The sequence below is a fragment of the Podarcis filfolensis genome (assembly GCF_964270895.1).
Source record: "Podarcis filfolensis genome assembly, chromosome: 11".
NCBI lineage: Eukaryota > Metazoa > Chordata > Lepidosauria > Squamata > Lacertidae > Podarcis > Podarcis filfolensis.
Window position 1 is genome coordinate 18892251 of NC_139613.1, and position 25248 is coordinate 18917498.

The 25248-nt window shown below is 43.3% G+C and overlaps 1 protein-coding gene across 1 annotated transcript in view; it reads right to left on the reverse strand.

Moving 5' to 3' along the window:
* The window catches only part of PLCXD3 (phosphatidylinositol specific phospholipase C X domain containing 3), an 81136-nt gene that overhangs the window by 19566 nt on the left and 36322 nt on the right, over positions 1-25248 (reverse strand). The window contains exon 2 of the mRNA XM_083576265.1: positions 5824-6532. Coding sequence (XP_083432391.1) covers positions 5824-6532 — 709 coding nt within the window. The remainder of the gene's footprint in view (positions 1-5823; positions 6533-25248) is intronic.

A 25248-nucleotide genomic window follows, 5' to 3' on the forward strand; every position in this document is an offset into this window, starting at 1 on the left:
GCTCCCATAATTCTTTGGGAGAAGCTGAGACTGCTTAAAGCACTTTAAATGTATGGTGTATATGTGTGGCCATACCTAGATTGCACTGTTGTTTTTTAAATCACAAAATGATGTGGAAATGTGGAAAAGCGAACTTACGTTTGTAAAAGTGCAAAGATGAAGGAAACCAACATTCACAATATTCACCCATCCCTGTTGGAGACTTTGACTCCATAATCCATGCCATCTCTCAATTCTTGAAAATTACTCCTCAAAATCCCACTTTTTTCTAAAGTCTAGGTTTGGGCCAGGCAAAATCTTAGTGGCAGTCGCAGCCACTCTACTGCTGGCCTAGAGCTATTCCCAACTGCTTCCACAATGGTGATGACTCCTGATACTTTACATTTAATTCCTGCCTCTGCTGCAAGCAACTCAGGATAGATAGCTTGTGTGGAATTCTCTCCATTTTATCCCCAGCACCCAAAACCCTAGAAGGTTAGTGGGGGCTTTGCAGCCAAGTAGAACAACTCTAAACTCCTTTAACTCACTGGCTCAGTTAGAGCCATCATTACTTAATCCTCGTCGCCAACTCTAAAAATACAGCCGTACCCTGGAGCAGCTAACACAAAGAGATGTAAGAACCTTTGAAGATAAAAACCAGTGCATACAAAAGTTAGAAAATCTGGGCCAGAGAGCAGATACCTCTGGAGAGAGATCATCTCCGCCTGTTCTTGTAAGAAGGCTCCAACATATCCAGGAGGCATTTGGAGCAGTGTCCTGAGGACTGAAGTCGAGAGCTGGGAAAACCCATGGTAGGGCCGCCATATTCCGAAAAGTGAAAACCAGGACAACTCCAAAGTTGAGCTTACAAAAAAAAAAAAAAAGCCAAAATAACACAATTTTTCGATTGACTTGCCTAAGATCCAGTAGAAAGCAATGGGGGAAATTTATAACTTATCTTAAAGGCCACTGTAAACAGTTAAAATCATTAGTAGGATTGGAATATCACTTGTAGTTTAATGGTGAATTTAGGATACAATGGAGAGATAAAGATCTGGATTGTTATAAAAGATGCAGGAGGAAATGATTAACAGTGGGACCCACAAAGGGTAGGAGGGAAGTCCAAGAGATTCCTTGTTGTTTGTTGTATGTTGGATAGGTGACTGCAAAATTTCAATCTGAGAAACTAAAAAACCCCAAATTTCTGAAAAAAATAAGATCCAGGAGAAAGCGCCACCTTTCAGAAATTGTCCACCCCCCACCCCTTGATGTCAATTCCACCTTTGAAATCCTGGTAATGTCCTGGAAAATCTGTGGGAACAAGTACCGGTAAGTGCTTTCAATTTTTTGATGCCTTTCAGAATGGGGTTTTTCTACTTTCAGAATGGAGTTTTCCTCCTGAGTTCAGGCCCCTAGGCTCACCCCTCTGACTTGGTTGGAGCTGTGTTGACTTCCCAGGCAGACACAGCTATGTACCTATAGGAGGTACATAGGTGAAGCCAGGCCAGCTCATTTGGCCAGGTCTCAGTTCTGCACAGCAGGTCAGAGCTCCCTCATTCATCAGATGACAGATGGCTTCCTTTGGACAGAACCAGCATTCATCAACAGCTCCACCAGACTGGGGAAGGGGAGGGGCGTTGACCAATGCTCATCCCAAATTATGAAGCATTACAGAGTGAGGGCCTCAATGTACCTGGAACTCCATCTTGCCCCTGGGAGTTTTAGGGTGTGTGTGTGTGTGTGTGTGTGTGTGTGTGTGAAACTTTGTTGGTTAGATTTAAGGAGGATCCATTCAAATGAATTAAGAGAGTAAGAACTACTAGCAGCTTTTATTTTCAATAATGGCCCCATCAGATCCCTTTTAGAATGGAAAAGCTGAACACACAACTGACTGCTGTTTATCCTCCAGCCTCTTGTTCCAGCCAATGTTGAATTTGTAAAAGGGAGAAGAAAGGCAAAGAACAGGATGGAAAGTGAGGGGAAAGAACAGCAGGATCACGATGAATTTGGCACAAGCTGCCTGCTAGTCGAAGAAGCTTGGCATGTACATGCTGTACAGGAGAACATGCGAAGTCTGATGTTGCCACGAGCCTTCCATGTTTCTTAAGAAAACTGAAAATGACAAAATAACAGGAAAGTGCCCACCTGAGTCTTCCCATTTACCCACCCATGCCAACCACTGCTGGATACAACAGTAATCCAGGTTGCAGTTGTGAATTCAGAAAAGAGCTTCGAGGAATCTGACATTATTACACGCCCCACCTTCTTTTAGACACCAGGGACTAGCTGCCTCTGGTATCAAGCAGCAGAGTTCTTCAGTGAACATTATCAGCCAGAAGCAGACATGGCGTATTTGCTATTGAGCTGTGTTTTCGGGGAGGCCTGCAGACTCCTTTAGCTTTTATCTGGATTACAACGGCGCTGCCTTATTGTACATTTGCTGTGTTGCTTGAGGGAAGGGGGCTGGGGAGGAGAGCAGAGCCATTTTTCATTCTGAGGAGGACAGATGAACTGCGCCCTTGTAATTCCCGTCTGCATTAGAGAAATAGCTTTGTGGCAGGTGAGACGGTGTTTGTGCGTCAATGTACGGCGTCAGCACAAGCTGCTTTGTTGTGGGCATGCACTCATGCGCCACATCAGTGAACTCATCAGTCTTCAAAGACCTTATGGCTGGCTGCATATATTTCCGGCCACCAGTGGAACATCTCCTCCAGAAGAATTAACATCTGGAGGGTTAGGGTCTGAATATGTACCTTTCTCCAAAAGTGTGTATGTGTGTGTATATACATATACATATACATATACACATACACATATATACATATAAACATACACACACACACACACACATATATATACATATAAAGGTAAAGGTCCAGTCGTGGCCGACTCTGGGGTTGTGGCGGTCATCTCGTTTTATTGGCCGAGGGAGCCAGTGTACAGCTTCCAGGTCATGTGGCCAGCATGACTAAGCCACTTCTGGCGAACCAGAGCAGCGCACGGAAACGCCGTTTACCTTCCCACTGGAGTGGTACCTATTTATCTATTTGCACTTTAATGTGCTTTCGAACAGCTAGGTTGGCAGGAGCAGGGACCAAGCAACAGGAGCTCAGCCTATCGCGGGGATTCGAACCACCGACCTTCTGATCAGCAAGTCCTAGGCTCTGTGGTTTAACCCACAGCGCTACCCACATCCCTACATATACACATATACATATACATGTATATGTACATATACATGTATATGTACATATACCTATACATATATACATACACATATATGAGTCAGATCACCCAATTAAGGAAATTGGAGCTGATTAATTGTATGCATTTTAATCAATGCATCCATTGTTTAATTGTATCTGCACAAATTTATGCATGCTTTTAACAGTAATTTAGAATGGGTTATGGAACCTGGAGCTTCCAGATATGACTGGAAGACAACTTCCATCATTTGAGGCCGATGAGAGTTGAAATCCACTGATTTGCCACCCCTATTTTAAAAGGGGGGGGAAGCATCGTTCCTTTGTTAGATGGTGCATGCTGTGTTTCACAGCAGACAACATCTTAGAAGAGTCATTTCCATCTGTAACACAATATTAGTTTAAAAGATATATTTTTTTTATAAAGGTGCTCATTATGAACACATAAAGCAATAAACCCATGAATATATTGATTGTACCGAACAGGGGGAAAGGAGACAAGCCAACTTTCACTTTTTCTTTAAATGTAAAAAAAAAAAAAACCATAGGTGAACAGAAAGGGTTGAGATATGTTTTTAACTGGACTCAAATTTACAACTTTTGGGGAATGGTGGGGAGGGAGGAGAAAGGGGTAGTGGGGGTGGAGAGAGTTAAAACCTGAAGTATCAGTTACTCCAAAGCAAGTCCAGGTCTTCAGATAACCGTTACACAAATATTCATTAGGATTTGTAATGCACGCATTAGCAGTAAGATCAAATTTCAGACTGAAAACATACAATTAAGTGATACAATGAAACCCTCTAAGGCTTAGATGTTTTCCAACCCAAGCTAGGCAGCTGAACTTTGATCATTGCCCTATTTTCTTTGAATAATATTTCAAGTGGGAAAGAGCAAAGAAGGAAACTAATCCCCCATGGTAAGAAAAAACTAATCCCTCCAACAACCTTTGTATGAATGGAAATATATTTCAAGGTATTTTCCCAACAGAAGATGCAGAGATGGGTTTTGCACTACTTGAATAATCAGGTTCAAAGTACTCCTTGAAGTGAATTGTTTCAATGAAAAAATTAATTACTCCTAAAACAAAGAAAAAGAAAACAAGAAAAGTGTTTTGAAAATAAATCCCCTTTGACAGAAGTAAAGCATGTGGTAAGAAGCATCCCTTGAGATGCATCTACACTTAGAAAATAAATCAGTTTAATAATGATTCCTTCTCTTTGGGGAACTCTGGGAATTGTAGTTCTGTGTCAAGGGCTAGGGAGCTCTAATAGAGAAATCTCAACATCCTCACCAAACTACATTTCCCAGGATTCTTTGGGTGAAAGCTACTGATGTGATATATAATATAAACAATATAAATTTCTGAAGTTGGACGCCCTTTAGCTCTCATCATTTTATTGTGGCTTGCAACTTAATACAGGAATAAAAACTATTGGGAAGAATCGTTTTTGGAAATAAATTGGTATTCTTCCCCATCTCAACTTCAGGCAAGAAAATGTCATGGATTAGCTCTGCCTTGGTGCAAGAGAACACTGTGTTTTGCTTTGCTTTGCTTTGCTTTGCTTTGTTGTGTTTTGTTGTGTTGTGTTGTGTTGTGTTGTGTTGTTGTGTTGTGTTGTGTTGTTGTGTTGTGTTGTGTTGTTGTGTTGTGTTGTGTTTTTTATGCTCAGTCCCCACTTCCCTTTCTCATTTCAGAAAGGATCACAAAGTTGGGTGTACTGCAAATCTATCCCTACATATTTACATCTGGGTCACCCATTCCTTCCTCTCTGCATGGTGGCCACACCTAATATTCAGACCCAGACTCAAGCTGCATGAAGGACATTAATCAATACTTAAACCCATCACCTGTAGATAATAAGCATGCATGTTTACAAATACAGACCAAAAAAGAGGGAAACAGTCATTATCTGATTTCTGGCCAATTGCTCCCGTCCACAAGTAACGGTAACAATTGTTGTTTCTGCATTTTTTGTCCAACATAAATTAATAAGAGAAGACAACTCTAATAGGATCTTACTTCCATGTAATAATAATAATAATAATAATAAATAAATAAATAAATAAATAAATAAACTTTTATTTATATCCCACCCTCCCTGACCGAAGTCGGGATCATAAGATATATAACATTGGTATAAGATCAAACAGTAATTAAATTACCTCCTAAAAACAGGTCAAAATCAAATTAAAGTCTAATTAGATGGCTTTCCGAAGGGTTAGGGTTGGGAACAGTAAGTGCTCATCGGCCTAACGGTTTATGCTGATTTTATATTGGCCCGTGAGAATGCTGGGAGGCCTCTTTCATATTGGTTCTTATACAAAAAGAAAAGGGGAGTCAGGCTGAGCCCTGACCAAAGGCCTGGTGGAACAACTCCGTCTTGCAGGCCCTGTGGAAAGATGTCAGATCCCACAGAGCCCTGATCTCTTGTGGCAGAGCGTTCCACCAGGCCGGGGCCAAAGCTGAAAAGGCCCTGGCCCTGGTCAAGGCCAGCCTAATCTCTCTGAGGCCCAGGATCTCCAAGGTGTTATTATTTGCAGACCATAAAATCCTCCGTGGGGCGTACCAGGAGAGGCAGCCCGTAGATACGTATATCCTAGGCCATATATCCAAGCACACCTGGATTTGTAAGGCACTCACCTTTCTGTGATGGTTTCTCTGAGACCACTAGTGACGCCTTTGACCACAGTGCTAGCCTTCGGGGTCAGCACCACCTGAGATATAAAAAAGGAGCCCTTCTTCCTCTTCTCAATGATTGATGCCTGGAGAAACTGGATCAGTTTTTCAGGATCTGTTGTGTTGGCCCACGGAGCTGGCATCATCTGCCCTGGCCACAAGAAGGAAACCTCCAAAGCCACTGGACTGTGATAAAACACCAGCACTTGATAATCCTTCTCCCACAGATACTGGAGACAGACTTCGTGAGCAAATATAGCCGGGCACATTTTATTCCCAAAAGTGTCTTTGAGCATTTGGACCAGTTTTTCATGGTGGCACATTTGCATCCCGTAGAAGTGGTTGAAGTCCAAAAAGACCACTTCCTTGTGGTGGTCAGCAAGAAAGGCACTGATCTCCTCAAGGCCCTCGTTGACTTTGGCACTGAACAAACCATGAGCAAAGTAGAGTTCATTGTCGGGGTCTCTGGGCTTGGTGGAGATTCTAAGATCAAAATACCGTATGCCTGCTCCAAGCTGGCTTGTGAAGTTCATCGTCTGCGTCGCCAACCATTTCCTCATCAGCTTTTTAGCCACAGTTCCAAACACAGAGACAAAATTCTGGACGGTGTCAGGTTGTTCAGGTCCAACGGGTGAGGCCTCATCAATGTAGAAGCTAAATGAGTCATGAGAGCCTAAAAATAACACAAAACAACACGTTTGCATTTTTTTTAAAAAAAGCAAGATTTGAAGACTGATACTCAGGGTTGCATGAAAATATTCCAGAGCTCAAATTACAACACAAATCACTTGTTTCCTCTCTAACTGTTTTAATATCAGTTATTTTAGCATTGGAAAGATGTCGCTAGTAGTATCCAAATGGGCTACCTGTGTAGCAAGAGAATCACAAAATATGTTCTTTTCAGAAGGCACCTGATTGCTTCACACTTGCGCTGGTGTTCTGATAGCATTAGTTTGCACCTCGCAGAGTCAATGAAAGGGATAGCTGTGTTTGTACTATGTTGAGTGTTTGGAGGTCAAAGCATATTGTTAGCTGGGAGGGGGAAATGACTTAACTTTTCAGGCTCAGTCAGTGGTGTGCCGAGTCCCTGCCGAGTCGTGCTTCTTGCACAGAATATGACTCGGCACTGGCAATTGTTTGGTTTTCATTCTGCAAGTCCTCGATCTGTTTGAGTAGCAATTGTTAGTCTTGAAGGAAACACACTGTTAGTCTTGAAGGCTGACAATGAGGAATAACTCCAGCTGATATCAGGCCAAAATATATGAATCCAACACCTGTTTAAATTATATGAGAGAGGGCTTAGTCCTAACACCTAATCCTGACATCTGTGGCAGGGCCAGAGGTAAAAGCAGGCAAAGCCACAAATGTACAGTGATACCTCGGGTTAAGTACTTAATTCGTTCTGGAGGTCCATACTTAACCCGAAACTGTTCTTAACCTGAAGCACCACTTTAGCTAATGGGGCCTCCTGCTGCTGCCACACCGCCGGAGCACGATTTCTGTTCTCATCCTGAAGCAAAGTTCTTAACCTGAAGCACTATTTCTGGGTTAGCGGAGTCTGTATCCTGAAGCGTATGTAACCTGAAGCGTATGTAACCCAAGGTACCACTGTAAATTTGCAGCAGGCTAGTTTTGACACACACTCATGCACCCTTCTCTATTCTCCATGAAGACAAGCCACTGAGATGTGTAGCCCGAGGAGAGTTATGAGGGCTGGATGGTGAGGCCATATTCAGTCCCTGGGTCTAAGCTTCCCCAACCCTGACCCAAATGTGCACTCAATTTGGATCATCACCATCACAGTGTCCTTGCAGCAGCACAAACTGTAGCATTGTGCAGACACTGTTCAGATGATGGGACAACATGCCAGATAGACAGAAGGATGGCATAGGAATGGTGGTCATTATGGACTCATAGGATGAGAATGCTAGAATTATAAGAGCACCACTATGATGCAACTGGACCCTCGCAGATGATGATGAAACTGCACTATTCCTTTGGATTTGGATGGATGAATCAACTGACTTATTGGCAGGTCTATCACATTTCTATTCCACGCATCCTCGGAGGAGCAAATGATGCGTCAGTTTCCAGGGCTGGAGAAGAGTGCATAACATTCAAAAACCAACAGCTGTAAATGAAACGGGCCCTGCCATGATTCTAAGAAGGCTTTGAGTGATAATACGAGAAGACCAGTAACATTATATAAAATGAAACTTCAAAAGACTACAGAACAGTGTGAGCATGGAGGCAACAAGTTTAGCTCATCATAAAGGACATCACAGGTTTCATCCAAGAGAGTCTTGGGACACTTCTGCCACCAGATTCCCTCCAGTTCCCCCCAAAATGCAAGGAATGGCACCACCGCCCAGTACACATGCATGCATATACATAGGGATCTTTTTTGTTTCGGGTACAAAATATTGCTGTTTAAAGGCTGAAAAACATTATACCCCAGTGCCATAGAGGATGAATCTGACAGAGGATAGGGAGGTTTGTTACAGGAGATGGATAGCTTCAAATCTACCTGTCTCACAAGATACCCAGGGGGAGGCATCCCCCAGGAAACAGTAGTGCATTTTCTTGCACAGTCTGAGGATGTAGCTCTTCCCTCTTCTAGAACTCTGAGCAACCCGTCAGAAAACCTGCCGGTGAAGCAGGAAATCCCAGAGGCAGCAGAAGGCTCCCTAGTCCCATCACAGTCCAAGCCTAATAAGGCACAGCCCCGTTCAGCCCTGATAGGATTCTCGTTGGGAGTGGAGTTGCAAACAGCAGCCCTCTCTGGTTTGCTCCAGATAACTGCTGAAGCGGAATTCCAAGTTTGCGACGCCTGAGAGCCATGTTTCCTGCCGGAGTTGGAACCTTGCTCCCCAAATGTGCTGACCATGGTCCTGATCTCCAGCGACCTATCCTAGGATCCAGCCCTAACCAAAAGCAGAGCAACAAAGGCTGAGGCTCTCTTAAGGAGCACGCATGTGAAAGCGCCAGCAACAAACAGGAAACATCTGCACATTATCTGCATGGCAAAGGACCATAGAAAGACTCTCATGTGGCTTTAACAAGAATCCCCTCCCCAAATGAGTCAGGAACTAAGGACTTAAGCTGTGGATTTAAGGCTGTGTGGAGATAAACTTTCGAACCAAAGCAATGTTTCAAGACGAAGCTGGAAAGCTAAGAGTTTTGGAATGACGCAGTTAAAAATGCCGTCGCCATTTTGGGAGGCATTGTTGGAGCTCTTGGGTCTGGGAGGAGAAAGAGAGAAATAGAGTTGTTTACATACGTCTCGGTGGGACTCAAGAGCGAAAAATGCCAAATTTATGATGGAAAGAGCGATGTTATCTACGAAGGAGATATATGGAAACCATCTGGACTTAGTGGAGGAACGGGAAATCCACACAGGATTATTATTTTGCTTATCAGCTTAAGGAGACTAACAGAAGAGATCGTAAAGGAAAAATAGAAATTATATAAACAAGATATGATGTGGAAACACCAAGATAAGACTGAATAGAATTATGAATTTTGTTTGGACTGATTGGGACTGATTTGGACATTAACGCAGTAATAAGAAGATGATCTGAATCCCCCTTTGGATCTTGAAGTATGGGTTCCCCCAACAAAATTTAAAAATTTGGCTTTGTAATTTGGAATCTATGTGATGTGATTTAATTTGATGTGATTGGCCAGTTAATAAAAATTATTTTTTTTAAAAAAAAGACTCTCATGTGCCACACTCTGTTTAAAGTGTAGCGTCTTCTGTTCTCTGCACTCACACCACCCTGCAGGTCATTTACTGAAAGGGGATTAGACAAATTCATGGAGGACAACATTATCATTGCTTACTACTTATTACCAATGGGTAGTCAATGGCTATATATGACCTTCGGGATCAGAGGCATTATTCCTCTGAATTTTCAGTTGCTGGGAAATGCAGATGGGCATCCCGTATGGGGGCCTCCTATAGGCACCTGGCTGACCAAGGTGAGAACAGGATGATGGACTAAATGGGTCTTTGGCCTGATCCAACAGAGCTCTTTTTATGTTCTCAGCTCTTTGCAGTGATGCTCCCAGCCCAATCCTTAAAAGGAATCTGAGTGGCTAGAGTGCTTTTCAAGAGAAAGGGTTGCATTCAACGCAGTGCTAAGCCTAAGGCTATCCTTGCACAACAGAATGTTCTCCCCACCCCGAAATCTATTCTGGGTGTTCTCCCAATCCTCCAAGGCAGATCTACAGATGGCCTGGGGGGGGCATGCAGGGGGAGGAAGGGAGGGAAAATCTCATTGTTTTGCTGTTTTTGTTTTAATTACTTATTTGTGTTTTTATCTTGTATTTTTATCTCGTGAACCGCCCTGAAATCATCTGATGAAGGGAGGTATATCAACCTAATAATAAATGGTAAATAAAATAAAAATTATACTAGCGGCAATCCCAGAACTATCTGGTTTTCTCACTGTGAAGGGGGGGAAGGGGAGGACCTGTAACTTTGAACTCTTTGGCAGAAAACCAGTAAAGGGGAGGAGGAAGATAAGATTCCGTGCAGAAAAATAGCAAAGAAAGGGTTAAACCAGCTGACCACTCCACCCCACCCAAGTCTCCTACCTTTAGAACATCTGTGTGTCCTTTGAGGACTACAGATAGATGGGGAGATCCTGAGCAATGGCTTGACACAGGAATGAAGCAGATTCCTATGTTCCTAATTCCACTTGCAGAAGAACTCTGTTTTATCCAGACCTCAGAATGTTTTTGAGGGCTGATTCACTCACGAATGTTTGTCATATAATGACTGAAGCACTGAGCAGTGGATTGCCATCATAAATCAAAATGCCACAGATATCACTTCACATCACCTCAAATAGAGTGTCTTTTATTGGAGTTGGATTAGACTTATTATGGTGAATCATCAAATGCTGGCTAGCTAAGAGCATGAATGTATGAACCGACACTCTTTCTTCGTGACAACAAATTTCACCAGTGTTTAAGCCACCGTTGAAATAGTTCCTGCTAAAAAGTTCTCTTTTTAAAAAAAATAATTAAAAATACCAATCTTCGATGTTTCCTGCAAGCGTTCTTACTACAAAGGCAACCATGTAAGCACATAAAGTTAAATATATTTGTGCCTGGGTGGAAAATAATCTGGCAGACTTCACTATTCTCTCAGTTAATTATCTGATGATCTGAGATTTTCTTACACCCACAATCATTATGTTTTGCAAACCCAGGTCTGTTCATTCATGTGCAAATACTGTCTTCTGTCAATCTATTCTTGCCTTAGTCACTGAAAAGAGGTCCCCTGTTAAGAGAAATGTCTGTGTTGATTAAAAGTAAATAACTAGTTTCTATGTTGAAACCAGGGATCTGGAAGTTGCTGCCCTCCAAATGTTCCTGGACTTGAATGTCCTGGTCAGAACGGGTAATGACCAGCAATGATGACAGCTCCCCAACCCTGATCTAACCCAATTACTACATTATATGAGATGTTGCTTTTCATCATGAGCTGAATGTGGTGTTCTGTGCCCACACCTAGTAAAACGTGCTTTCTTCACTGCAATCTCATGATGTTGTGTCCTCACGGCAATGCAAGGATGGACAAGCATTTCTGAACTGCAATGGGAGACCTCACTTACTCTAAAGTAAGCCCCTTTCTGTTTTGCAGGTCCTGTTTGAAATGGCAGTCTTTGGTCTGCAAAGACTTCCCCTTTGAAGTTTAAAGCAATCCCTGCTTCTCTGCAAAATTAATTAATGAACCGTTTCCACCATCGCCTTGGAAAGCGAAGTTGCAACCCGATTGTCTGCATTTCCACTCAGATGTGAAATCCTGCTGCATTTAGTGGGTACAGAGTTAGAGCCTACAAAAACCTACCATTCCCCCCCAAAAAAAAACCAAGTTAAGGGGCAGGAGTTAGGCAGAGACCACTCTCCCCCACTCCTTTAGAAGTTCAGCCTCAATCCCAGCTGCACTTCCACAAGATGGGGCAGCAGTGCCACTCTGGCCCATGGGCATAGCCAATGGGGGATGGGTGGGGGGGGGCAGTGGCCCCCTCTAGATCAAGTAAAACAATAGAAATACTTAACTAACTGACCAATCACATTGGTTCTTCCCTCTCCACACACAAAAGTCCTCCCCTCCCCACAACCAAGTCCTCCCCCCCAAAAAAAAAAATCCTGGCTATGCCCATGCTCTAGCCTAGAGGTTGTCCTAATGTCATCCTCTGGCTCAGAGGACTAAATTTCAGGTGCTCCAGTGAGATCAGATTCAACTAATGAGTCCTCTCAGTGGAAGCCATGTGCAATGACTTCCGCTTGTGCAACAGCCTTTCCCCCTCTGTTTGCCCCCCCCCCCCAAAAAAAAATAATGGAGGGAGGAGTCAGGGAAACAATTTGTCTGGCAAGCTCAAACGCTTGCACTGTGCATGCTACTGAATTCCTCTCCGGGTCTGCCCTGTTCCATCTGAGTAAAAGACTCCTGGAAGGACCTGGTCTCCTCTTACTGAGGAGGAATCTTTCAGTGCAGGTGAACACAGGACAATCGCTGCTCCTATAAAGGGTTCAGTCTAAGCCTGGCTGTTGCTGAAGCAACATCCACCTGCTGTTCTTTGCTAGTACAGTGGTACCTCGGGTTAAGTACTTAATTCGTTCCGGAGGTCCGTTCTTAACCTGAAACTGTGCTTAACCTGAAGCACCACTTTAGCTAACGGGGCCTCCCACCGCGCCGCCGGAGCCCGATTTCTGTTCTTATCCTGAAGCAAAGTTCTTAACCTGAAGCACTATTTCTGGGTTAGCGGAGTCTGTAACCTGAAGCGTATGTAACCCGAGGTACCACTGTAGTCAGGCTGAGCTCTTTGCTCCCTGCAGAACAAGCTGTTCTCATCTTGGCATGAACTGGGTTGAAGTTCCTTTCCACACCTGGTACCATCGGGGTGTAAGGAACCAGTACCTGGGCCACAAGACTTTCTTGTTCAAGCTTAAGGAGGTGCAACTAAAGTTGTTTTATTGCAATATCAAAATACACAATGGCATTGCTTTTGGCGGGGTGGGGTGGGGAGAGATACCATTTGCACACGCTTCAATTTTCCCCCTTCCCACCTCTTGTGAGCACTTAGGAAGGATATATTGCATCGGAGACCTTTTTGTGATGCAAATGGTATTTCTATTAAAGAAGCCATCAGTCAAATGAAAGCCCTGGTTTAAATAAATCTATTTACCCAGCGTAAAATATTTGCATTGTATCATCAAAACAAAAATAAATCAGTGGTTAATAGCTAATTCTTTCTCCCAAGTCACATATATATAGGCAGAGAGATCCATTGCCAGGCAGTTAATCTGCTCAGGGCTGCCCATATTGACTGCACAGCTTTTAAAAACTCATTCTTCAAGTACAGGAAGCCAGCTTTTTTCTTTTTAAAAAAGAACTCTTTCCAGGATAAATTAGTCTGCAACGACTATGCAAAGATAAAGATATTTGGAAACCAATATTCAGCACAAAGACAGATGTTAAAATATTGGGTGTGTTGTGCTATGATCATGAACAAAGCTGGAGTTGGGTGCTAATGGATGGAGCTAATTTTCTCTCTGTCTTTCATAATCTAAGACTTGAACACAGAGGGAGGAAATGAAACCAAGTGGCAGAAGGTTTGGGACAGGCAAAATAACTTATTTGCACAACACACAATTTATGGAGTCCACCGGCACTTGCCTCGTATACTGAACTGTGCTCCTCAAAGGCTGTGTACCCAACGTGTTCCCCTCCAAATGTTGCTGGACTCCAAATCCCATCAGCCCCAGTCAGTATGGCTCATTGTCAGGGGTGATGGGAGTTGTGGTCCAGCAACATCTGGCTAGCCTACGTTGGCTATTCCTGCTCAAAGGTATCATTTGGACTGCAATGCAATCCCCATCACCCATCTTCAGGTGGCTCAGTGGACCAGTCTGGATGAAACACACCTCACTCTCTGAGTTTTATCTTCCATTTTCACCACTTGACTCAACCTGATACCCCTATCTAGATTTGTTCCTGTTCCCTTTCGCCATATTGCTTCCTGCCTTGGATGAATTTACTTGCTTCTAAACCATGGGGTTTTTTTCAGCTGACGATTCTGCAACTTGACCTTCATGACCTTCTGTCTGGTTTGGACTACATTACCCAAATCCACTGGGCCTTCACTCTTGGGGTTGCTTCCATTGATCGTTCTTCATGCTTCTAGCCCTGTGAAACTGAATCAGATCCCCAAAAACGTGACTGCCAGCAGATCCTCTCATTAAGCACGCAGCACCCCAGAGCCAAAACAGCCACAAAAATAAGCAAGTGAGCTCTTAACTTACAGCACAAATTATTAATCAACTTGAGCTTCAGTTGATTAACCTACCAGCTAAATGGTCTAGCAGCTCTTGTGAGAAAAGTGAATAGGATTCCATGCAAAGAAGGAGATCCACACACAATTTAATCAATGACCAGCATGCTCAGGTGAAACATGTCTAAAGTAGCCTACATTGCTGGGCAAAATCTGGGGGCTTGATTTCCGCCCCCACCTGCAATTTCCTCCATAAAGCAGAATTCCTCGAGCACTTTCATGCTACTGAACATGAGAGACAGCATCTTTTCTACGCAACGACGTCCCCATCATCATTTGTGTTCGGAATAATCCTGGCACGTCTACTGATAAAAGCAATTTAAGAAAGAGAATCGCTTGTATTAGAAAAGAAGAAGATGAAATTTCCAGACGGTCCCTGTTAAAGGTCTTTGTAGCACACAGCATTAAGTGAGTGAGGGCAACACTTTCTAGTAAAAGGAAGTTGAAATCAAAGTGTTCCCTCTCAGCCCTGAGCAGTCTCTTGATTGATGTTATCTGTAACAACAACAATACTTAATAGATTTTTATAATGGGGAGAAACCTTTCTTTGAAGTACAGTGCTTCACAGTACTAACACGATTGCTGGACGAAAAAAGAAAAGAAAAAGCAGTCTTCATGCCAATTACCGGAGCTCATCAGCAAAAGAAACCTTCTGGATCGCTAGCTTATTTTTCCACTATAATTTTCCCCCAGTACAATCCGTACAGTCCTTCCTCGGTGCAAGGCGGACTTGGATGTATATTTTTAGACTCCCCGCAGACTTTTTCAATGTTACTTTCACCCGCTGCTTGTGTAATAGGTTTTATTAAGACTGTAAAAAATAATAATCCAGAATCTATGCTGGAGTTTCATATTCTGTCCTTTAAAAAAACAACCACCAGAAACCTACCAGCCCTAGCATTAGACAGTTTGCTGCCACTGCCTCAGGCTGCAGATTCCAGAGAGGGGCAGTGGTGCTTCTCCTGGGAGGGAGGGACATACCCTTCTGTTGGAGGACAGAGTCCTGCACCCCCATAACTACCTTTACAAACTGCCATTAGTACGAAAGATATGGCCATTCCTGGGGCAGGAAAGTTTGACCACAGTAATTTATGTATCGATTCCTTCAAGCCTGGGCTTCCCTCCCGCTTGATCTGTAAGCTGCAGTTGGGTGCAGGATGCTGCCCAATTTAGAACCCCACTCTGTACCCACTCAGCCACCCAGTCCCCAGTCCTAACACCAAGGACCACTGGCAGAGCCCCCTACCTGACTCTGCTCTGTATACTATATGTTTGTTTACTCTGCAATAACCTGTCCCCCATGCATTTAAAAGCTGGCAGAGGCTGCTTGTTCTTTTGCCTAAAGATACCCAGGGCAGGGGGTGGGGGGACCTGAATTTGCCTTCAGTGTGTTCTCTATGCTTCAAAATATACCTCAGCAGCTGCAGTGTGTGACATATCAAGCTGGGCACTGCACGGTGCCTTATAATGTTCATGCCCAGGCAAAGACATCGGAGATTGTTAGAGCCCAAAACACCATGGTGGATATCACCATTAGAGGTATTATCTGTTAAAAAGAAAAACACAGAAGGCAAACGGGTCAGATATCAGCAATTAGTGAAAGAAGATCAAGGCCAATTAAGGTTAAGATCATATGAAGAACTTGGCCAGTATTGTAACACACGGCTACAATATGGAGAGGCATTGAGCCATGATTGCTCTTGCGTTTCAACAAAAGAGAGCTCCTGCGAGTGCTTTTGCTTGGCTGGAAGGTACTGTTGAACTGTGTTGGTACCTCTTCCTGGGCAATGGAGAGATGAGCATGTGGGTTGTGTGTAGAAGATAATGGCTTTTGCATGGAAGGAAGGTAGCCATCTTTACATATGTTGCTCCACCACTTTTGCTTCTGGTTTTGCTGACTTTTGTCTCTGCCCTGCCCACCTCTGGCATGCAGCTCTCGGCAGGTTGCATACAAGGAAAAATGGCCCCCTCAGACTGAAAAAGGCTCCCCACCCCTAACCTGTTGCATGGGATAGCCCAGTTTAGGAGCTATATAAAGGGACAGAGCAGACTAAGACTCCGGGCTGCAAATTGTCTCTTGCTCCAACTCGTGATACACCCCTTGGAGTGTGTTTGCAGCATCTGCATGCTAACAAATATATGCTGGTACAGACATAAATCTCCCCCCACAATGAGTGCATCAAAAAAAATTCTAAACAGTTCTTACAAAATATGAGTTACGGCTAATTAGCGCATGCCAGTAGCACAATTAGCAAAATGGCTTGTTGCCAGAAAGGAAGGGAAGAGAGACTTTGTAGGCATTTTAATTCCTTATGCAACAAAAATGGGAGCCACAAAGATGAGAGTTTCTAAAAACCAGAACAAGCAGCATAACAGCATTTAAATCCCAGCCGGAGGGATGATGATGACAATGACTGCAAAAAGACTGAAAATGCAAAGTTTTTCACCAGGTGCCAAAAAGATGTTTATGTAGGTATCAGGTCCTTTGTTGTTGTTGCTGTTTTAGTCGTTTAGTCATGTCCGACTCTTCGTGACCCCATGGACCAGAGCACGCCAGGCACTCCTGTCTCCAATGTCATCTCTTTAAGTGGGGAACCTAAAAAGGATCTCTGGTGGTAATAATCTGAAGGCCCAGGCAGGTATATACGAGAGGATACCTGGCCCAAACCGGTGTCGACAATGAGTTCTTGAGTTGTCAGAGTGAGCCTTCTGAAGGTCTCCCTCTCACATGCAGATGTGCAAGGCTGCTGTGTTATGAAGGACCAGTTTATATCTTTAGGATAATTAAAGGTATAATTACTGCAGTGTACTAATTCAGGCTGACCATAAAGAAGGCTGATCGCCAAAGAATTGATGCTTTTGAATTATGGTGCGGGAGGAGACTCTTGAGAGTCCCATAGACCGCAAGAAGATCAGACCTCTCCATTCTGAAGGAAATCAGCCCTGAGTGCTCACTGGAAGGACAGATCGTGAAGCTGAGGCTCCAATACTTTGGTCACCTCATGAGAAGAGAAGACTCCCTGGAAAAGACCCTGATGTTGTGAAAGATGGAGGGCACAAGGAGAAGGGGACGACAGAGGACGAGATGGTTGGACAGTTTTCTCAAAGCTACCAGCATGAGTTTGACCAAACTGCGGGAGGCAGTGGAAGACAGGAGGGCCTGGCGTGCTCTGGTCCATGGGGTCACGAAGAGTCGGACATGACTAAACGACAAAACAACAACTACTACTTCAGACTACAAGGTGGGGGGACTGCTTGAATGTTTGAATGTTCAGCATGCATGCACACCCCACACACTTCCCTATACGTTGAAGTAAGACATGTAGGAGAAGTCTAGGCTGAATCACCCTGACATGCTGAGTTTCTACATGCAAGGAATTGCTTCCCAGCTAACAACTACTTACAGTATTAATTTGCTTCTCAAATCTATTGTGGTTTTAGGAAACAGGTAAAAGACACACCTCTTCCACAGCAGGCTTTGGAATGAGGGGACTGCGATTGCAGTAATTCATTAAATGGTTTGACACTGCGGCTTTTGATATGAGTTATACAGAAATAATAGTTTTAAAGTTCTTGTGTTGCATGGTTATTATGTTGCAAAACGCCCTGTGCACCAAATAAAGCATACAATCTAATACAGCATCAAAACATACCTACAGCGTCAAATAGTATGATACAGCTAAAGCTTGATCTCAGCATGCCTGCTTGCATCATTGGCAAGGTAAAGGTAAAGAGACCCCTGACCGTTAGGTCCAGTTGTGGCCGACCCTGGGGTTGCGGCGCTCATCTCGCTTTATTGGCCGAGGGAGCCGGCGTACAGCTTCCGGGTCATGTGGCCAGCATGACTAAGCCGCTTCTGGCGGACCAGAGCAGCACATGGAAACACCGTTTACCTTCCCACCGGAGTGGTACCTATTTATCTACTTGCAGTTTGACGTGCTTTCGAACTGCTAGGTTGGCAGGAGCAGGGACAGAGCAACGAGAGCTCACCCCGTTGCGGGGATTTGAACCGCCGACCTTCTGATCGGCAAGTCCTAGGCTCTGTGGTTTAACCCACAGCACCACCTGTGTCCCTTATCACTGGCAAAGGCAGAAGCAAATTAAGCAAGGCTTCCTGAGACTTTTCTCAGCTAAGCAATGTAAGGAGTGTGCTCTCCAGCTTTCCAGTATAAAGTATTGCCCAATTTTCAGAGTATTCAAAATAAAATGGCAATAACAGTTATGCCCCAAACATGCATATATTGCATTGATTCATTTATTTTTGTACACAGAATTCAACTTGCTGTTTCTTGGGGTGTGTGGTTTGTTTTGTTTTGTTTTTTTAAAAAAGTATTTCCATTTTACAGCATTTCCAATTTTCAGCTTTAGTGCCAAAACATAAACAAATATATTTGCCCAAAGCGCCTATCTATGGTGCATATGATCACAGTAATTATCTAAGTGCAATGTTCTGCTCTAATATAGACTGTTTACACATCTTCCTTACATCAGTTGGGGAAAATAGCAGAATTTCTGCATAATTTAGACAGCATAATGTAGATTGCATAATTTAGACCCAATTTGCATAATGTATTATATGTGTGCATATGTGTGTGTACACACAGCATAATCAAACTATCTTCCGTTTCTCTAGTGCAGAAGTTTGCCAGTTCTACCTCCCAGCTTAGTTGCTATGCAGACCAGCAAGCGTGTGGCGCCGGGAAGTGGGGGGCGACCTACAGACTGGGGAGCGGGGCACAATACAGTACTTAAAATTGCCTTTCTGTGCGTCATAAAAATGATGCTTAGACTAATTACTATAATAGGCATGCTGAAACGCTGTTAAGCCAAGCAGTTCTCTGCAGAACATGCTGTTTTGATTGATGCGTCGGCTAGAATGCAAACTTTACTTAGCAATCTCTTATCTGCTGAATCAAAGTACTTAATCAATGTGGTTGGATGAAATGGGGTTCTCTCTCTCTCTCTCTCTCTCTCTCTCTCTCTCTCTCCTGCTTGATGCCGAATCAAAAGGAAGACATGCTCTTGCACACAAGGCCAGGTGAGTCCAAAACAGATGTTTTGAAATCCAGAGCTTTCAAAAGTGGGTGGATCTTCCTGCAATGGGCAAATATAGCAAGGCAGTTATGGCACAATGAGAGAGGTGCTGGGAGGTAAATAAAGAACCTCAGAGTAATCTAACGAGATCAAGCTGTAGATATCATCACTCCAGCTAGAAAACTTTGCACAAAGGCATACAGAAAATATCAGAAGCCCAATAAATTAGATCTAATTAAGAAGGTATGCAACCAGTTAAATATGGTTAAAATAACAGCTATATTTGAAGAGGAAGGGAGGCTTAAAGAAAGCACGAATAAGAGGAACCTGGTAACTTCTTATATCTCTTTTGAGAGTTGGGAAATCCAGGACAGGGAATGGATAATATGTAATGATGAAGGCGTGAAATTAATGTTTTTAAGGAAAAGTCAAAAGCTTTAAACAAAACGAAGAATAAATCAAATGCCAGTCAAAGTATCTGCCACAAAGATGTAGTATCTTCCCAGTCCACAGCACACAGGATTTTCTTATCTATATTCACAATACCCTAAAGGAATGGGTGCCATTAGCCTCATGGCAAGCTGCATGTATCTCTGAGCAAAACTACACATTACTTTTTTAAAGGGGCACTACATTGCTTAGCATGGCAGCATTGGCACTTTGGAACTCCCAGCTTATTGATGCCAGGCAGACACCTTAACTGTATTCTTTTTGGCACCTGCTGAAGACATTCTCATTTAGACAAGCCTACTCAAAGGTTTAAGGGATGCGGGTGGCGCTGTGGGTTAAACCACAGAGCCTATGGCTTGCTGATCGAATCTCCGCGACGGGGTGAGCTCCCCTGCTCGGTCCCTTGCCAACCTAGCAGTTTGAAAGCACATCAAAGTGCAAGTAGATAAATAGGTACCGCTCCAGCAGGAAGGTAAACGGCGTTTCCGTGCGCTGCTCTGGTTTGCCAGAAGCGGCTTAGTCATGCTGGCCACATGACCTGGAAGCTGTACGCCGGCTCCCTCGGCCAATAAAGCCAGATGAGCGCTGCAACCCCAGAGTCGGTCATGACTGGACCTAATGGCCAGGGGTCCCTTTACCTTTACCTTACTCAAAGGTTTATAAAGTTTGTGTGAGTTTTAATTGGTTTTAGTCTGTCCTATTGCGGTTTTAACTTTCTGTTACTTTCTGTATGTTTTAAAATTACGGCAGTTTTATTCCATCTTCCCAACGTTTCTCAAACTGAGGCATCTGATCAAGGCCTGTATTTTAAAATGAGCTTAAAGATATATTTGCAAATGTTTGTATGTTTCATGCCAGGCAGAAAGCAGCTGGCTAAGTACTTTGGCAGTTGTTTATCCTCCTGAAAAGCCCCCCCCCCCCGATTTATAGCAGTAGCAGGAGACAAGTTTCTCAAAGTTGTAAAAGGGAATTACAGGCTGGGAGCAAAGGTTATACTGACCCTACATATTACAGAATACAACCAAGCTGCAAAAACACTAATTAAGAGTTGGTAAATAGTAAGATTTATTGTTTAACAGAAAATAATACCATGTGCCTCCCATCAGACTCTAGCCATATTTTCCTAAGGTCTAAGGTATAATGAGAGAGTTAAAGGGCAATAAATTTTGGGAAGAGCTAATGGGAAAGGGGGTGTAAACTGAAGAGGCTTCTTTTGAAGCTGTTTTTTACTGAGTTCCTCTTTTACTTTGCAAAGGCCTTTTCTTCTAAAAAAACTATCTATGTTATGTATGAGATTTGTTGGCTTAAATGTAATTATGCAAAGGATTTAGAAAGTAAGAAATGTTAGATTCTTATGTTAGATTCTTATTTCATTGATGGTGTGTGAGAATGTGAACCCAAGATCTCTGTTTAGATAGAATGTAATACCATGAGCCATCTGTTTTAGCCATTTGTTTTGGAATGCAGGGGCAACAGGGGCAAAAGGTGATCTGGTAATTAAGGTGCCTTGTCGAGGCAAATGTAAGATATATGGCTACTTGTCTGCCATTTATGGATAGAAGGAAATATAGCTCTTTGTCTCCCATAAAAGGTGAGACAAAGAAAATGGGTGTATTTTTTATGAAAGGTGAGACAAAAAAATGGGTGTATCTTTTATGATTGGTTCTAGCAAACAGCCAATAGGAATTTCAACCAGGCTGATTGGACAGAGGCAGCCAAAGGAGGAGCAAGGGGGCTGGGCTGAGGAAATATAAGTGCTGGCCATCAGGGCTGGAGGGGGCAGAGCTTTGGTAACCATATACCACTGTGTCTATCATTTATTTGTCTGACAAATAAATTATTATTTTAATTTCTCTATTGCTGCGTTGAATATTTCATTCCAGCTAAGCGTTAACCACAAGCAGGGTGCTACAAAACTGCTGATTTTGTTTTATCTTTTACACAATGCAAAAGTCGCTTCTCAATGCTGTAGATCAAAGCATACCCTGTGGATGTGAGCTTAATCTGTAATGTCGTGAAAGATTTTCCAAGCCTGCTTTGATGCCATATGGATCACTGCATACAGAACATAACACTGATGCTTGTATTTGTCCTGAAAGACAATTCTCAGTGTCTGGTGATTATTAATTTTTAAATTTAATAGTGTTTGTGTTTTTGTAAGCGACTTCTGGAAGTCTAGCAGGATATAGCGGAAGCCTGGTGCTCATTTCTGTGTTATTTGCTGCTGGAAAAACTTCTGATTGCAATCCCATTAAATCACAAAACCATGGCAGTTTTGTCCCAGTGGTTTTCATGATCACGCCACTACTACTCTCATGACAAAATTTGGGGTAGCATCCTTGGCTGGCCAAATCTCCCCACCCCCACCTTTCTGAATAAAGCTGCTCTCTCTACTTGTGCTGTTACAAATAACTTCTAACTCTGAAATTCAAAGAAATCCATAGGTCTGTTATACTGTGCCTTCCGCAGATAATGATGTTGGGCGTGTGTCATGCACTGCATAATGGAGTGTATCTTCATGAGGGTAAAAAAAAAAAAAAACTATTTCCAAATACTGAGATCTATTTATATCAATTCCTGGAGTTTGCCTCGTTAAAATGGCTTGCCAATTGTACCTACCATACATTTGTGCTGATTAGCTCAAGGCCAGAAATCAGAACAGGCAATGCATCTCAAAAGGCTTTGGGCATAATCTGCTACTTTGTGCAGGAAAACTTCCCGCTAGATGAGCTTTCCCCATGCCGACGACCTCCCGATGTGTTGGACTACAACTCCCATCAGCCCTGACTAGGGCTGATGGGAGTTGTAGTCCAATACATTGGGAGGTTGCCAGCTTGCAGAAGGCTGTGCTAGATGGTGTCCATTGACTGTCTTTGTCCTGGCAAGATTTCCTGAATCGCTACCTGAATTGTCAGCAAACCCCTGTGCAGTGCAATCCTTGATAGGTCTACTCAGAGGTAACTCCGAGGGAGTAAACCAAGGCAGGTAAGTGGGCATAGGACTACCGTCTTTAAGTCTTTGCTGCATGACCCACCGAAAGTGTTTACGCAGACACTGTTCGTCACTTGATGACAGACTGCAGCATCATCATATGACGAGTTGCATGGGTGAACGCAGCCAGCTCAGATACAAGCACCAGGGTCCACAGATACCACTTATTGTATCGCCTCAAACAAACAGCCTTTTTTTAATGGAGTCCCTTCACTCATTTGGTTTAACGTTATGCAGCATTGAGCAGTGACACTGGTGAATTTGGGCACTGCTGGCTCAAAATGCAAATATGGCTATATCCTGCATCATGCCATCCCCCCACTCCTTCTCTGGCTTGAATTCTAATCCAAGCTGGGGAAGAACTACCTGATCTGGTCTACCTACTGGTCTGGCCTGGTTTGTCCTTGCCTAGCAGCACCCACCAAAGCAAAGCTGGGGAATCTGAGACTCTGTCATGTACTCCAACTGGGGCTAAGAAAAAGCAATGCATTTTCCAGTCCCTCAGGAAAACAGCTTTAAAACAGACAGACAGACAGACAGACAGACAGACAGACAGACAGAAAACCCTGTCCCACACTGAGTCCAGAAGGTGTTTTTTTCCACCACTAGTTCTGAAAAATCCAATGATCAATCAGCAATTTAATTTAAATGAACTTCAGACTTATTTTAACCTTTGTGCAAAGACTACTGTGTTGCAGAAACCCAACAGTCTGGACTTTGAAAGAAGAGAGAGACCTCTCAGCACCATGGAGAGAAATGGAAGTTCTGTGCTTTCCAACCAGGGCGGCCATGCACCTACTTTTACAGATGATAGCCATCTGTTTGAAGCCCAATTTTTAAATAATGCGCCGTGAGAATGGAGAGCAGGGGCAGACTTGGAAGTTGCCCAGTGTCAGGCTTTGGGGAATCAGATCTTTCCCCTGGTGGCAGTAAATAACCATATCAAACGAAAGGAGCATTCTTACCAGTTAGTTTCTTTAATAATCACAGCGAGAAACAAAGGAATGCTTATCTCTCTAGAAATGGCGTTGCTCCCAGTAAAGGTTTACCCCCTCCATCCCCATTAATCTACGTCACTCCTATGTCAGGTAATCTGAGCTTGTTGCCGCTATGCTCTCTGTTCTATCATTCTCAAGCCCGTCTAGTCTTAGGCGAAGGGGGGTCAGGAATGCTGTCCAAGGACACTGAATCTGCCAGCTGTCTCTCTCCTGGGGTTTCCTCTTCTAGCTGCTCCTCACGCAGTATTTCCCAGCTTTTCCGTTCTGGACTATGCCCCTCTGCAAACCACTGCTCTAAATCAATACTGTCCTCCTGCCCTTAGGAAGGTTGAGGAAAAGGGGGGCGGCTCCCACCATTCCTCCTCAGTCCAGTGCCTGACACCCCCCAATACTTTCCAAATCCTCCACTTGATGTCATCGTCTGCTGCTGGGACACATAGACCTCCAGGGGCAGAGGGAGGCAGGCAGCAATGTGAGAGCTTGCCTCTGTGTTGCCATCTCCACCCAAATAACATGTGTAGAGAGTTAGACATTTTGAAAAGTTATTATTGCATTTTGAGTTGACTTGTAAGACACCTTAGAATGATTTCGGTCCTTCAAGATTAGATACACATGATTTCAAAAATAAATAAATAAATAAGCAACTAGATTGCTAGACTGATGCAATGCTAAGAGAAGGGAAGGAGGGGATTTTCTGATGGCAGCCAAGAACTTAGCTCTGCTTCTAGCTGGATCTTACTCCCACTCCCCCCCCCCATCTCACCATGCATTTATAAAATGTGCTAATGAAGAGAATGTGTTAATCAAGGTAAATCAAGGATAGGCAAGAGGGGTTTTCTGGTGGCAGCAGAAAACAATGATCAAGATAAATCATGGAGGGAAGGATTTTTTTCCTGGTGGCAACTAAGAACTTATCTCCACTCCCAGCTGTATTGAGATCACTTTGCGCACATTTATAAAATGTGCTAATGAAGAAAATGACGGATTTATCTACGCTGTGTTAAGCTAAATTGTGGATGGTGGGGGAGGGGTTTTTCTGGTGGTTCCAGAAGCTGTGTTTAAATCTCTCCGTTTTAAACTCTTTTTAATTATAGTATGTGTAAGTCGCCTTGAGACAGTGGTTTAGAAGGGCAATTAATAAATTAAGCATAGAAATAATAATTATAACAATACACTTGTAAAATGTGCTAATGAAGAAAATGAACAATTCACCTGCCCTATGTTAATCAAGCTGAAACTAAACGCACGTGAAAATGCTTTTGGCGTTGCATTTGATATTCATGCTAACAGCAAGACAGTCTTGGAAGGCAAATAAGTATCCCAGAGACAATTCTAGGCACATTTTTTCAAGTTTGCCACGTGCTGGCTTCCAGGTGATGGCCCTTGTTAGGGTTTGCTTGTCTTTTCCATGTTATTTTTGGGTTTCCTCCTTCACACAAACATATACCCTTTTGGATGTACACACACAGAGGCAGACAGAGATTTAAGACGGTAAAAATAAACTTGCTGAGTTTATTCTCCAGTGACTCATAGCAAAGGTAGAATAGAACAAAAAATTGTAGAGTTCA